Source organism: Cydia amplana, chromosome 24 (genome assembly GCF_948474715.1).
Source record: "Cydia amplana chromosome 24, ilCydAmpl1.1, whole genome shotgun sequence".
Lineage (NCBI taxonomy): Eukaryota > Metazoa > Arthropoda > Insecta > Lepidoptera > Tortricidae > Cydia > Cydia amplana.
The window spans coordinates 7,718,595-7,733,805 of NC_086092.1; the positions used below are offsets into that span (position 1 = coordinate 7,718,595).

At 40.2% G+C, this 15,211-nt stretch overlaps 1 protein-coding gene across 1 annotated transcript; it reads right to left on the minus strand.

Moving 5' to 3' along the window:
- Positions 1-1,814: 1,814 nt before the first annotated feature.
- On the minus strand, positions 1,815-14,944 carry LOC134659229 (3-hydroxy-3-methylglutaryl-coenzyme A reductase). Its single transcript, XM_063514858.1, has 2 exons — positions 14,796-14,944; positions 1,815-4,404 (listed from the first exon to the last, which is right to left on the minus strand). The coding sequence occupies exon 2, from the start codon at positions 4,372-4,374 to the stop codon at positions 1,837-1,839; it is 2,538 nt and encodes an 845-aa protein (XP_063370928.1). The 5' UTR covers positions 4,375-4,404; positions 14,796-14,944; the 3' UTR covers positions 1,815-1,836.
- Positions 14,945-15,211: the final 267 nt, after the last annotated feature.

The following is a 15,211-nucleotide window of genomic DNA, read 5'->3' on the forward strand; positions in this document are numbered from 1 at the left end:
CTATTGGTCGGAACTAGTCGCGTTACGACTGCACGATTGGCTGGAATTCGTGGGTAGCACCGCTGAACTAGTACGATGTTTAGTGCCCCATTAGCCCGTCCTTAGATATTATACGTCAATGACGAAGAGGGAAAAAAGTGAAATTATACTACGATGTATCCCACACTTTTATTTACAACAAATAAATAAACAAACCATATAATAAAGACCGAGTTAAGGCACATTATCAGAAATAAACATTTCTACAACCATTTGTGTAGTTCTCAAGAAAGGACCTTCATTTTTATTGGAGTCAACATAGGTTAGCCTCGGTATAAAAATAAAATATTTCGCTGTTCTTAACTTTAAAACAAATTAGAACCTAAAGCAGCACTAACGTTTAAATCCCTCGCTACGCTCAGGTTTATGTTATAATTCCTCGCAACATTTTGAATTCTATATTCTAGCATCTTTCGCTCTAAAGTCACGTATAAATTTAATGTCTCTTCAGCGTGTAAATATTGCATTTGACTACTTTACAACACAATCTATTATTGGCTACCATACTTCCTATTTTCTATATTATTACGACAAAACGCTTACCTATGGGTAAATGGGTAAATACATTTGTTCCATTATTAAAACGTCACGTCACAGTTCTTTACGAAGAAACTACCAGATCTAATCTAGACTAGATAAAGTATTGTTACCATCGAGCGGAAATACTTATTATATTTGTAAGAAGTATTAGTTATTAGATAAGTATCAGCGTTCAAAGGTACTCATCTACTCATGTCAGAGACAAGAAATATAGAGCAACGCCACCTATTAGTCACTAACTCAACTACTACAGGCAACCAAACTTACTCACCGCAACGCCGCAACATAGGGTAAACCATCAATAACTGGTCACCCTCCATGTTTGTGACTGCTATTCGTGTTGTATAACCGGTTGAGCTATATTCATGTTATTTAGGGTTCTAGTTAGCCATAAAGGCTTAATAAATGAACCAATTTTTATATGTTTATGTTAAATAGATTTTGAGTTACGTAGGTGTCAAAAGTGGCTCCAAATGGTTCGTGTAAGTAATATATCACACGGCCGCTGCCTCGCCAGTTCTCTTCCTTTGAACTTGGCTTGACACGCTGCCGCGTCTAGACAACAAATTAAGTTTTAGGAGTGACCTGGCCTTTTGGTAGTATAAATGTAGGTGAGAGTACATGTATACATAAAATTGCATGTGGTGACGTTACGCTTTTCATAAACACTTTTGTGTTGTGATTTTAGTAGGTACTAAGAAAGTTCACTATAGATGGCGTTGAGATTGCTATGTCAGAAACCTTAATATTGACTGCGAAAAAAAGTTAACAGTCTTATTATTCCGATTTTCTGGTCATTGGCGCAGCACTTTTAGTGATTTTATAATAATTTCTAATGACTTAACTACATGGAAATATACAAAGTCTGTCAATTAATAATGTCATAATCATGTAATAATCAAACATAACATAACAAACATGTCGAAGGTTCACGGCAGTGACATAATAGCTACACACGCTGAAAATACAATATGGAAGCCAACCAGCGTCACAACTTAATTTAAAATAATGAATATTAATACTTAAGAATACACTTAAAAAAACGTACAAAAATATCCGCCGATAATTCGAGTAAAATGGGGTTGGCAACTGTCAAAGGTTTGTATAGAACCGTCATAGCTTGCCCTTTTTTCTATCCGGGTCATTAAAAAAACAAAAATTTGACACAATCTAGGGATTGGCAGGGCAAGCTATGATGGCGCCATCTGCTAAATACTTCGGCCAACCCCATTGCCTTACAACTAAGTAACACGCATGTTATAACCGCGGGACTCTAAGGTGGTTCGACATGGTGGTGTCGTTTGTCATGGTCTGTACGTTGAGAGTGGATCTGTTGTGCCTCATATGAGATTTGACCAGATCGGAGTTCACAAGCGCTGCCATAAGGCTTAGTTCCCCTGCCAGAACTGTGGCACAAATTAAAGACGCAAGTCTCGCTGAATTCTCAGCAGGGACCACCCCAGCCCCTTTGACCCCTAGAATCTCAAGGCAAGCGCCTTGTCCAGTCAATACTGTGCCCCCGCCTACTGTGCCCACTTCCAAACAAGGCATAGTACAAGTCACGTATAAGTCATCACTATTCTCTCCACATACTTCCATGCTTGTAGAACATTGGCTGCTTGTAACATTCTGCGCCGGATCTTGCCCTGTTGCTATAAATATAGCTGTCACCATGTTGGCTGCATGAGCGTTGTTCCCTCCTATAGACCCAGCTAACGCTGACCCAGATAGATTCTTAATCTTGTTACATCTAGAAAGAGTTCTAGCGTCCGTTTTGAATATCGTCCTTAAATTCTCAGCAGATATAGTAGTTTCGCACACGACGCGCTTCCCTCTGCCTTTCACCCAGTTGATCGCGGCAGCTTTTTTGTCGGAACAATAGTTGCCCGATAAGCTGATGACTTCCATGTCAGTGAAGTAAGTTTTGAGCACTTTCAAGGCGTTTTCAGCGCCTTTTGAGACCATGTTCATGCCCATAGCGTCTCCCGTAGTCGCTCTGAATCTTAAATAAAGCGTGGCGCCGTCGACTCCTATATGAACTTCTTGAAGTCTTGCAAAACGAGAGGTAGAATCAAAAGCTTCTTTGATTAATGCATAGTTTTCTTTATTGTCTATCCATTGCCTGCATTCGTGAGCCCGAACGACGTTCGGGAACCTCACAGCAGGCGCTCTGGTCATCCCTACATCCTCGACAACGCTTGTGACTCCTCTAGCTCCTATGGCCTTCGCGCCTCTGTTGGTGGACGCGACTAAAGCCCCTTCTGTAGTGGCCATCGGGATCATATAAGGTTTTCCATCGACCACCAAAGGCCCGGCGTAACCGACTGGCACACCTACAAATCCTATCACATTTTCGCAGCAAGCATTCAACACTTTGCTGTAATCGTAATTTAGATATGGCAGTTGTTTTACAGCTGCGTCAGTTTGGAACCGAGTTCCAACGACTCTGCGACGCAGTCTCACGCCTCTCAAGGGGTCCCCAAGGACTGCTTCCAGTCTGTGCAAAGGAATATGTGATTGTTCGACCAGCATGACCACCTCCTCGTCGCTGAGAGACGTGCACGCGCCTTCAGATCTGTAGATTTCTAGGCATTCTGCCATCGGTCGCTTTTTGGCGTTAAGTTTATTTGCTGAAGAACTAGGGGATAATGTAGGCCATTCAGATTCGTCTGCGCTGATTATATTATCGGTTTGCGTGGAAGTCTCAGCCATAGTGTCATCTCCGACAGAAAACATCGGTTTCTTATTAATTTTATGTGTCTCCTCTTTCGCTACAAGTTCCTTCACTACCATATCGTTCATATCAATAATCCAACTTCTCTGCTCTTCGAAGAATATGAATTTAATGATCAGAGCGCAGAGGAGTGTCGCTATAACTATATAATCGGCGCTCACTGAGAACCATTTGACGTAAGAGTGTAGCAACACGTTCTCCTGAGAAATCGGAGTCGAGTTCTCGTTTAAAGGTCCCTCCATATGCCCGTTATTAGCTGTGAGGGTCCAACGGCTAGTTAAATGCACACAGAGCAGCCCAGCGGCCATAATCATTTTAACTTTCTGGACTACAGGGTTAGGTTTCAGATCGGATTCCGAAAAATCTCCATCTGGTGAAATTGTGCCGCGGCTAGCCGCGAAATCAGCGACTAAGGATAAGCAGGCCGGGTAGAAGGTCACGAACACCAGATAGTCAACCAGCAAAGCTAAACAGGCGAACGTGCACATATGTTCTAATCTTGGAACGCCTGATAACGCCCCAACTCCTACTAGAAGAGTCGCTAGCAAAGTGTCTAGAGTAGCAGTCGGTCCTAGCAGGGATAATGCCTTCCCAACCCTTTTGCCCTGGTCCTCGCCAGCACACCAGCCCGCTTTAGCCATCCTCGCACCCCTAGCGACATCAGCCACTAGCAGAAACAGGAACGGCGCGTCTTTTATACCAGCTAGCTCGTTAAAGAACATGCTAGCAAGCGCCGAAGTGAAGATGAAGCTAGCGAACGTAGAAAACACGCCGGCTATGATGAGTAGGTACTTAGAAGCTATGGTGTGTAGATTGGAGATCTGATAATAGGCGTATAGTAAGGCTGCGCATCGCACGAAGGTCATGATGACGGCGTCTGCCGCTTGGTATTCGGCCTCCAGGCCGGGGCAGGCGCGGGCCCAGCCAGCGCAGCGCTCGCTCCCGGCCCCGGGGCCGTGCCTCTCGACGCTGGCCGCGCAGGCCAGCAAGGCCAGGGTGGCGACGATCACCTCCCATTGGTGGCGAGCGCAGAACTCTCCGTGGGCGCCCCAGAGCTTCATTTTTGCTGAGAGCTGCTGAGCAGCTTATGTCTGAAAATGATAATAGTAAACGTGATTACAACGTGAATTTTAAGTATATATCATAGAGAAAATAATACATAGATTGCTCACTCCATACATCAGTTTTAGTACTAAAAAGACTATTAGCATCTAGCATCGAGTAGCGGAACTATCAATACTGCTACTTGACAATAGATGTAGCAGTACCGATAGTTCCGCTACTCGATGCTAGATGTAGACACTGAAATTAATAGGCTAACTGATGTATGGAGTGAGCACTCTTGTCTTATTATATTTCTCTATGGTAGGTATATATGTAGTTAATCATGTGTTACCTAAGTAATAGGGAGTATTACTGCAATGTATTGCCGCCAGAGTGAGTAGTTTATGCATGAGTAGTTTAGCATTAGGTATTTCGAACATAGCATTAAAGTAAAGAACTAAGATTTTTTTAATGATATAGGCGGCAAACGGGTAGACCAATCGGCTGGTGGTAAGCCATTACCGTAGCCCACGGACACCCACAACACCAAAGGGGTTGTAAGTGCGTCGCCGGCTTTTAAGATGGGAGTACGCGCTTTTCCTAAAGGTTTGAAGGTTAGTTTGGATAAATTCTAGTCTTAAGTATTCATACCATATACCATTTAGGTTTGAGATGGTTTTCAATACCTACTTAATACAGCTGTTTTATCTCTATCCTACCCTACAAATATCGAAAGAAAAGGTTAGAACTGAATTTACCTCACACTTGAACTAACCTACGAAATACAAGCACGCTAATCAGTTACAAAACAGTAGAAAGCAAGGTTTGCAGTCTCGCTCGTAAATATTTACCAATTCAAGGCGAACCTTCAATATGAAACATGCACATTGTTGTTTTGAAGTCATTAAAGTCAATTCTTTGTTTACATACGTGTAAATGGCTAAACTGCCTAATTTAGAACGACAATAATCGTGTAAAGTGTCATTCTATGGAACTTGCTAACTATGTAAACAAACCGCCATATTGAAACTGTCAAAAAATATGAATTTACTAGTGACTTTTGTTTACATAGTTATCAAGTTCCATAGAATGACACTTTAGTTTGACGACCGGTCTGGCCTAGTCGGTGACCCTGCTTATGAAGCCGATGGTCCTGGGTTAGAATCTCGGTAAGGGTAGTTTAGTTAAATCCTAAATCAGCCTCGTGGTTAATACCTTAAACATATTCTTAGGTAAAAATATTCTTACAATCGCATGTAGGGATCGTGCATGAACTATAGGGGGCAGCACAGGAGTTGTTAAGATTTTTGGCGCGAAGCGTAAATATGAAGTTCATGCTTCCGATGTAGCCCACAAGATGGCAGAACCACAAGCAAACGCACGAGAACGGTAGACGGCAGCACTTGCTTTGGCAATGTACATATTTATGTACAAAAGCCATCATGCAGATATATCGGAGCGGCCAAGGTGCTCACAAATATCTGAACACGCCTCTATTGTCAAGGCGTTAAAGTGTGTGTTCAGATATTTTGAGCACCTCGGCCGCTCCGATATATCTGATGGCGACTGTACAGGCCACAAGATGGCAGACCCTCCAACGCGCACGGTCCCTAAATATTAAAAGGAAAAGTGACCATAATAATACCGGCTAAAATGAGAAGTAACCGGTTTAGCGAGGTCTCACGTGAAAGTATTTCCGCGTTAATCATACTTTACATACTTCACGTATATTATTGTCTACGTCCCTTAAGAGCAACCTGCGGTTTTCATCGATTTTTGATTTATAAGACGATCACTATATATAGATTTATAAGACGAACGGCTATCGGGTTTTCAATGTTATATCTCTATTTTTGTCTACCGGATTTCGAAAGAAATATGTAATACATATTGCTGTGAAGGAGCCTATAATAGGTATACGAAATCTACATATATGGGTCTTTGACGTGTGTCTAGGGTTTTAATTCTAACTAATTAACAAAAGTTATGACCAGAAAACCAGTTTATTGGCCTAAAATTATTCAACTTTGATGCCAAATATCTCGAAGTAAATATGGGATACTATATTGCTTAAAAGCCGCCATATTGAAATTGTCTCTGAATGCTGAATGTACTAGTGACTTTTGTTTACATAGTTAGCAAGTTCCATAGAATGACACTTTACTAAAGGGTCGCGTCATGAAAAAGATTGAAAAACCCCGCTCTAAACGGTGAAGGTCGCTCTCATTTAATTCGCTACTCTCTGACAGCCATGAATGGAACTATGTCAGTCAGCAAACGGGCCGCTATGTTTAGCATACTCACACATTGGGCAAGTCACTCGACCGGTTTAGTATCTAAAGGACACCTCACACTAGCGTCTCTCGAGCGCATAGATGGTAGGATCCTAATAGATGTGGTATAGTGGTAGCCACCATAGATGGTAGGATCCTAATAGTCAATAGTCAAATGTGGTATACGCGTGCGTCCGTGAGGGACAAAACATACGCAATGCGACACTATGATTGGTCGAATTTATTTGTTGCCCACCATAATCCATACTGATTTACGGTAAGGACTAAAAAATGTGAGACTGTGACAGGGACAAACAATAATAGCGCTTTCGCTGCTACTCCTACTGAAAGATACATAAGACTATCCCGTTCGGTCATTTCTCCCCACCCCTCATGCCTGATCCAGTTCAAATACAAGATTCATGCTGGAGCGTCGGCGTCTAGTCAACTCTATGGCTGCTGCTCGACGCAGCGTTGACGCAACTGCGCAGTAACGCTATTTTCCATAACGCCATAGAGTAAAGAAAGAGTGGTAACTCCATACATCAGTTTTCTTACCAAAACGCGAGTTATTTCGTAGTCGACATCTAACGTCAAGTAGTGGAACTATCAGTACCACTACTTGACACCAGATGTCACAAATGTCGCTACTGACGAAAAATGTACTGCTAATACAATTTACATCTAATATTATAAGCGGAAAGAGTTGAAAATAGAGTTCCGGTGCATACGGTTACAATATTAGCTGAAAATTGTTGAGCATTAGAGTTTTAGTTTGCCGCGACATCTATTGTCAACTAGCAGAACTGATAATGTCCGGTACTTGACGCTAGATGTCGACTACGAAACAACTCGCGTTTTGGTAAGAAAACTGATGTATGGAGTTACCACTCTTTCTTTACTTATATTTTTCTATGATAGCGCTGACTAGACGCCGACGCTCGAAAGACGCTAGTGTGGGGAGGCTCTAAGAGAACACGGCGTCCCCGAGTGATCATTGACTTCTCGTAAGGCCCACCATACAAAGTTTCCCCAATTTTAATTTGAACCTTGTTGTATAGTAGATTAGGGTGACTTTCGTTTGTTTTAGAAAACAAAAGAAAAGCTAATTTATGTAGTTTTTGGAAGGTTCGAATTAGATAGAGTGTACATTGTAATGTACATTGAGCCTTTCTTAAATGTTATTTTACTACCTAGCGACGGACTATAGACGAAATTCTTAGTACATTTTGACTTTACAATATCGGTTAGTTATTACTCTCTGCATATCAACACTAACTATATGCTAATTATGTGACGCAATATGTACTTAGTATATTGGTTTTCAATAAAATCATCGCCTATGTAGGTAATACGGTCAGCATCAGAGAATAAGAGTGCGTCAATTAAGGCAGTGGGGACTGTGATACTGTGATACACAGATAAGATAATGACTTGAATTTTGACAACTCTTAATAGCCGAAAGGGATAGGGCCTCCATTAGTAAGGGTTAGCATGATTCGTCCCTGAATCGCTGTCAAACTTCGGTTTTATAGGAAGTGTGTTTTCTGTACGGTAGTACTATTGTTTATTCTGTGGTCAAGGTAATTTTGAACACCTCGCCCGTTTAGCAACTTCTGGTGCTGACTGTATAATGATAATGTTTTATTTTAAAAATCCCTATGTTCAATGCGAATTGTAGGTACGTCTATCCCTAGATAATGCTACTTTGTATCTTCAATACCAATCGGCTATACAAAGGCGTGTTCAATAATATACCGTAACATTTACACTTTAGAGTCTAATTTTAAACAGTGCGTTCAATATATAGGCTCTTACTATACAGGGTATATTTTGTAGCGGTTAATTTCATACGCTTTCTCTAGTGGCCTTGATCGTTGGCACACTTCCTTGACGAGTCCATGTTTACAAACAAATATTGGATATGTGCATGACATTGGCAACTGTGCGACACATTTGTTAATAGTTGACATTGTCGACTATTTTTAATTTTTAACAAGCAGAAACGTCTGCGAACGATGCTATGAACTCACGGCCTCTGGATCGATACTCCAGCGCTCTGCCATCTGAGTCACCAAGACCTCACCCATAGCCAGCAAATCTTTCCACCTTATGGGTCAAGTCTCACCCAAGACAGTAAAGGGCTCATTAGACGGTGCGCGAACTCGTATACGATTTTAGTTACGTTGCGGACCATTGAGGTTACATCAATTCAGCCGACCAATCAAACGACGCAATGTAATCAAACTCGCGTGCGAGTTCTCGCACCGTCTAAATGAGCCCTAATTTTTCCACTTTTAAATTTATTGTTGACTATGTCAAATTACCTATGCGCTATACCACCAGTTTGACACTGACATAGCGTGTGCGTAACTTTCTATGTATCTCGCTAGTACTTGCATATTAGTGCGAGCAAGATGTATAGAAAGTAAGTTACGCAGACGTTGTCAACCGTGATAGTTGTCGAATATCCGTGACATATCTACTAATAATATCTGCATGGGAGAAAGAGCTTTGCTTTGAAAATTGCGCGTTTCCCCAGAGATAAAACCTAGCTAGATCGAGTTTTCGCCCCCGAAAACCCCCATACCCCATAGGCCCATACCTATAGCAAAATTTCATCGAAATCGTTAGAGCCGTTCCCGAGATCCCCGAAATACATATAAATAAATATACAAGAATTGCTCGTTTAAAGGTATTAGATTAGATAGATAGATAAAATCTCTTTTGGAAGGGCTATTGTGCCCAGCAGTGGAATATAATTATATAAGTACATTGTACGTACATATATCTAATAGAAATTGGTATTAAACATGAACAAATATTGTTAGATGCGTTATAAGGGCGAGTGCGTCAGAATAGTCGTCAAGTTGTATGCGTTTGCGTTGCGCATCATAATGTTAATTTACATAACAATTAAATGTTATAGTTATTTCATGATATATAAATAAACTCTTCGTCATTGCGCTTGTACCTAACTTAAATTTCGCTATCAAATATTCAGAAAAGAAAACCTTAGAAATAAACTTCCCGAATATCATTTCGGTTTTTAAAAAAATCGACTATTACCTAATTATGTCCGATTATTACAAGCGCAGCGACACATTTATAATGATGCACTGTATATACCATAGCACAGAGAAAAAAATACATAGAGTGCTCACTCCATACATCAGTTTTAGTACCAAAAAGACTATTAGCATCTAGCATCGAGTAGCGGAACTATCAGTACTGCTACTTGACAATAGATGTAGCACCGACCGGAAAGTCTTATGCTGTTGAGATAAGACTTTCCGGTCGGTGCTACATCTATTGTCAAGTAGCAGTACTGATAGTTCCGCTACTCGATGCTAGATGTAGACACTGAAATTAATAGTCTGAACTGATGTATGGAGTGAGCACTCTATGTTTTTTTTCTCTATGACCATAGTATGGTGTATTACACGTTGTTAAACTTGTTATATCTTTTCGCCGAAGTTTTATTGTAAGAATTTACAACATTTGAAATACATTTATTTTGCTAAATCATTAAATTGGCAAAACATTTATTAATTCGATAACGAATTGCCATTTGACAGAGTCAAGATAGGTGCAACAACGAGCGAAGCGAGGAGGAGCGTGTTAGGTGAACTGCTGCGACCAAACAGCGCGGGAAAACGAGCGACCAGAACCGACATTTTTTTCTCTCTACTACTCTGGACGATTTGACGCCTTTAAGACGTCCGCTAGATGGCGCGGGCGCACGGAGCGGGCGGGTGCCATGTAGGTAAAATCCATCGCACGCGTCCGCGCCTTTTAATGTTGCTCATACCAAAGAGAAAAGAGTGTAGTAGAGAGTTACTGTCATGGTAAATTATGTGGCGCCATCGCTCGAAAAGATTGCACCATACCTTTGACCTACTGTAGAGTCGATGGCGTTATTTTTTTTTTACGAATTAACACATAGCATTGAAAGGATAAGGATCAAAGTCAAATGGCGTTCTAAGTTTTGATCTTCCGTCGAAAGATGGCAGTACTGTGGCTACATAATTTACTTTGACAATCCGCCTCTATTTCAAATTCTCTTTGCTCATACTCATACACAATCTCTCTGCTTTGCCTTAAGGTTGACTGGTAGAGAATGCTTTTGGCATGAAGTCCGCCTTTTGTACGATAAGTGTTTCTTTTGTACAATAAAGATTAAATAAATTAAATACAGTTTGAGGACGGCAGAACTTCTGCTGCTAATTCTCTACCTACGTAATCTGACCATCGGTGTACGAGTATGGACTTTGTATCTTTGCAATAAGCTTTACTTTACGACGCCCCAACAGTGTACGTGAGATGATTGCAAAAATCGCATACCGCATAGTCGCCATCAGATATATCGGAGCGGCTAAGCCGCTGAACCGCATCTGAACACGCCTCTATTGTCAGGGCGTTAGAGTGCGTGTTCAGATATTGTGAACACCTTGGCCGCTCCGATATATCTGATGGCGACTACGTACGAGTAACTATTAGCTGAACAAAAGAAGCTACGGTTATAAATTATCATGTCTATGTCAAATGGGTCCTAAAAACGCAGAGTACCCGTACCATGAGTCACTGATAGTGTCAACACTGACATACCCGCTAACGTCTTCGCAATTTACTATAGCACTATAGATAGATAGATCATTTATTGATAAAAATATAAAAAGATTTACATGTCATTTTCTTATCCTATAAGTACTATACATTATTATTAATTAGGTACACTGGTAATATCACAAATTACAATAACATGCAATGCGGGTGTTTCCTCTACTTAAAATAGGTAATTTATTTAATAATTGTGTAGATGGGTCAGTGACTTGTAGCAGTTAACGAATTCGTCAATACTGTAGCACGCCATGTCCAACAATATCTGCTTTAGTTTTTTCTCGAATATCGAGTCAGAAGTAGCTTCTTCAAAATCGGATTTATGCGCTTGAACATACGTGCTTTGTTTCCGCCCGTTTAGGAAGGACTTGATTGTACGAGCGAACGAACCGTTTATACCGTACTGTGACAGCTTCAAGAGAAGGAGTGTGGTCTACCATTTCGAAGGCACGCGACAAGTCACAGAAAATTGCTGCGACATGTCGCCTGTCCTCGAGGTGTGACATGACGCGCGACACTAGATCCCGAGTCGCGTCGACGGTCGATCGCCCCGGTTGATACGCGTATTGTTGCGCGTTTAGTAAATTATTATTAGTTAAGTATTTCATTAAATTGACACTCATTAAATGTTCAAATGCACTAATATGTAAGTACGAGCGAGATGCATAGAAAGTATGTTCACGCTAGCGTTTATGTCAGTGCCAAACTGGTGGTAGCCGTACAGTTTGTCGATACTTATGTATGTGTGTGAGTATGTTTGTTTCCACCATAACGTAAGTCGTCTACTGAGACAATTTAAATTAATTCTTTGTTCTTGATAAACGAAAATTATATCAAGATTGACCGTAGGTATATAGGCTACAGGTATATGAGCGTTTTCCAAAAAAAATTTACATTTCATTAATGTCTTTAAAGTATTGACTTCTTGGGCTCATTTTACTCAGAATCATTTGTACATTCACGCCTAATACATGAAAAAATGTGTCCCAAGATTTCCTTTCCAGATCGTCACATTGTGTTGTATGAATATTTTTTTTATTTGTATGAACGTGACGCACTGGAAAAATATTTTTTCATACAAAATTTTGGGACACATTTTTTCATGTATGTGAATGTACAAATAATTTTGAGTAAAATGAGCCCAGGAAGTCAATATTTTGAAGAAATGAATGAAATGTACATTTTTTTTGGAAAACGCTCATATATTAGATATAACGCGATCTGCACCTCCGGAGCTGTCTTTTCACACTCTCTTTTTGGGGGGTTAGCCAAGAGTTAATCTCGAAGGCTTTAGACCAGCTAAGTATGAACCTAGGAATAATCTTGCCAAGCAGCGTCGCCTAAGACAAAAGTTAGAAAAATCTTAGTCTAATTCGCTTTACTTTCCAAAAGGGCCCCAAATTGTTATATCATGCCCAAGGGACTCGGCATATTTTAAGACGGCGTCGATTCATCTTATGATTCCCATGGTAAGCTCAGTAAGGCTTGTCTTATGGACTAGCTAGATGACAATATATTAATAAGCGACTAGCGACCCGCCCCGGCTTCGCACGGGTTAACAAATTATACATAAACCTTCCTCTTGAATCACTCTATCTATTAAAAAAACCGCATCAAAATCCGTTGCGTAGTTTTAAAGATCTAAGCATACAGACAGACAGACAGGGAAGCGAGTTTGTTTTATACTATATAGTGATGATGTCAACATTTTAATTGCATTTAAAAATTTGCTTTTCAGCAATTTACAATACAATTTTCAGTTTTCAACAATTATATTCCTCGCCAAACTGTGATTAGCAGTAGGTTGGTAAATCGCAGTTCGTTGGAGTTAATAGTGCATTTTGGAACTGTTACATGTTTACATCAGCATCATGGCAATTGAATGTTTGCAATTAATTAATATACAGTAGGGCCTTGATAATCCGTTCATAGTAATCCGAACGTCACTGTAACCCGAACTGCCGAGTGACCCCTTTCTCTGAACTGACGATGAGATCATAGCCTAACTTTCGCAAGAGACTGACGAATCTGGATGTGACGAGTCTTTTGTCTTAGCATAGAGAAAAAATACATAGAGTGCTCACTCCATACATCAGTTCAGACTATTAATTTCAGTGTCTACATCTAGCATCGAGTAGCGGAACTATCAGTACTTCTACTTGACAATAGATGTAGCACCGACCGGAAAGTCTTATCTCAACAGCATAAGACTTTCCGGTCGGTGGCTACATCTATTGTCAAGTAGCAGTACTGATAGTTCCGCTACTCGATGCTAGATGCTAATAGTCTTTTTGGTACTAAAACTGATGTATGGAGTGAGCACTCTATGTATTTTTTTCTCTATGGTCTTAGTCAAAAAAAATCCCCACTCGCAAGCTACAAGTATATCGGCATTGACCACTTGTTTGGACTGGGCTGACAAATGATGCTACGTAATTTGAGGGACAAAGCCTTTGCTCTGTCAATAAATAGAACCCGGCAGACTACATTAGATGAGTTCTTAAAATTATTTTGTGTTAAGGTACTTTGTTGATTAATTTCTTTGTTTTTGTTACTTTGGAGCAGCGGTCGGCAACCTTTTAGCAGCCAAGGGCCAAATAGTAGTTAACAAAGTAGACGCGGGCCGTACTTTGTTAATATTTAATGATTTTATCAGACATTGTCGTTTGTCAATATTACATATAAAATAGCCAGGGAGGCTCGCGGGCCGCAAGAGACAGGTTCACGGGCCGCATGCGGCCCGCGGGCCGCGGGTTGCCGACCGCTGCTTTGGAGTCTCAATAAATGTTCGAGGCCCTACTGTAATTATGATAATAATAAAATACGTGGCTTTCCACAGAGAAGAGTCGGTATACTTCATCTGCAATAAGGTCCTTTTTATCGGAATTTCTGTTGGCATTTCAATTGGAAATGTCCTTATTGCACTTGAAGCATATTTAAGGACCCTTCTGTGATAGAAAGCCACACATATAACTAAGTAAAAGATAAGCCTATAGAAAATATATTGGTTACTATGTTCTTCAGAGTTTAGAAAAGATAGTTATAGTATCTTTTATTCTAACGCTAATTAATTTTAATTTTGTTTACACTTACTTATTAGCCTTATTGTTTTCTTATCTAGTTACATTAAATACGAATTAATTACTGGAATGGAATACAACAAAAAAACTTATGAAATAGAAGTTAACTTTCATGTGAATTTATTCTTATGACGCCTACCTGATTTTTATTTTAAAGCACCTTAATAATTACGGCTATGGAAACTATCAGATAATTATGAAAATAACTGTTTTACATCTCTACTCTACGCCGGATATCTCAATAACTTTAAATGACTAAATTCGGTTCGACACGCAAGACTAAGAGCCGTGACCTGATAATAAAAGAATAATTGAGGCCTACATGTGCATACTAAGAAACTAAACCCAACAAAGAAACAAGGAAACCTCTTTCTTATTCAAATGATTCCATTACGGGTTACGTGAAATCGAAATTTCACTTTTATACTAGGAAAAATTCCCGTGCAACATTTAAACACTACTCACCAGTAAAAACGTGTAGTTTATAACTTGTAGTTTCCCGGACGAACGTACAGGCCGCCAAATTCACCGTTTCACTAGGAAATTATTAAAAATTGAGAAATAACATTTATATTGACTGACACAGTTTCAGCGGCCTGTGATCACCGTCACATTTGGAGTGGACTCAGGACTGACGTAAACAGTGTTGCCAACTCGGAATTTGAAAAAGTGCCAGACTTATGTCTAGATTATGCCAGAATTATGCTAAATAATTTGGAAAAGTGCTAAACAATATATAGGAAACTAAAAATGAGTGTCTTCCACATAAAATGCTGTTTCTAAAATTTTTATAGAGTCAGACCAAGCTAACTTTGCACTGACTCGGTTAGCTATACTTGGTCAAGCCATAGACTAGGAATCCTCTAGACCGAGTTTAGAGC

What these genes read in the sequence shown, in the direction of transcription:
- LOC134659229 (XM_063514858.1), bottom strand. Translation starts at nt 4,374, where the DNA reads ATGAAGCTCTGGGGCGCCCACGGAGAGTTCTGCGCTCGCCACCAATGG.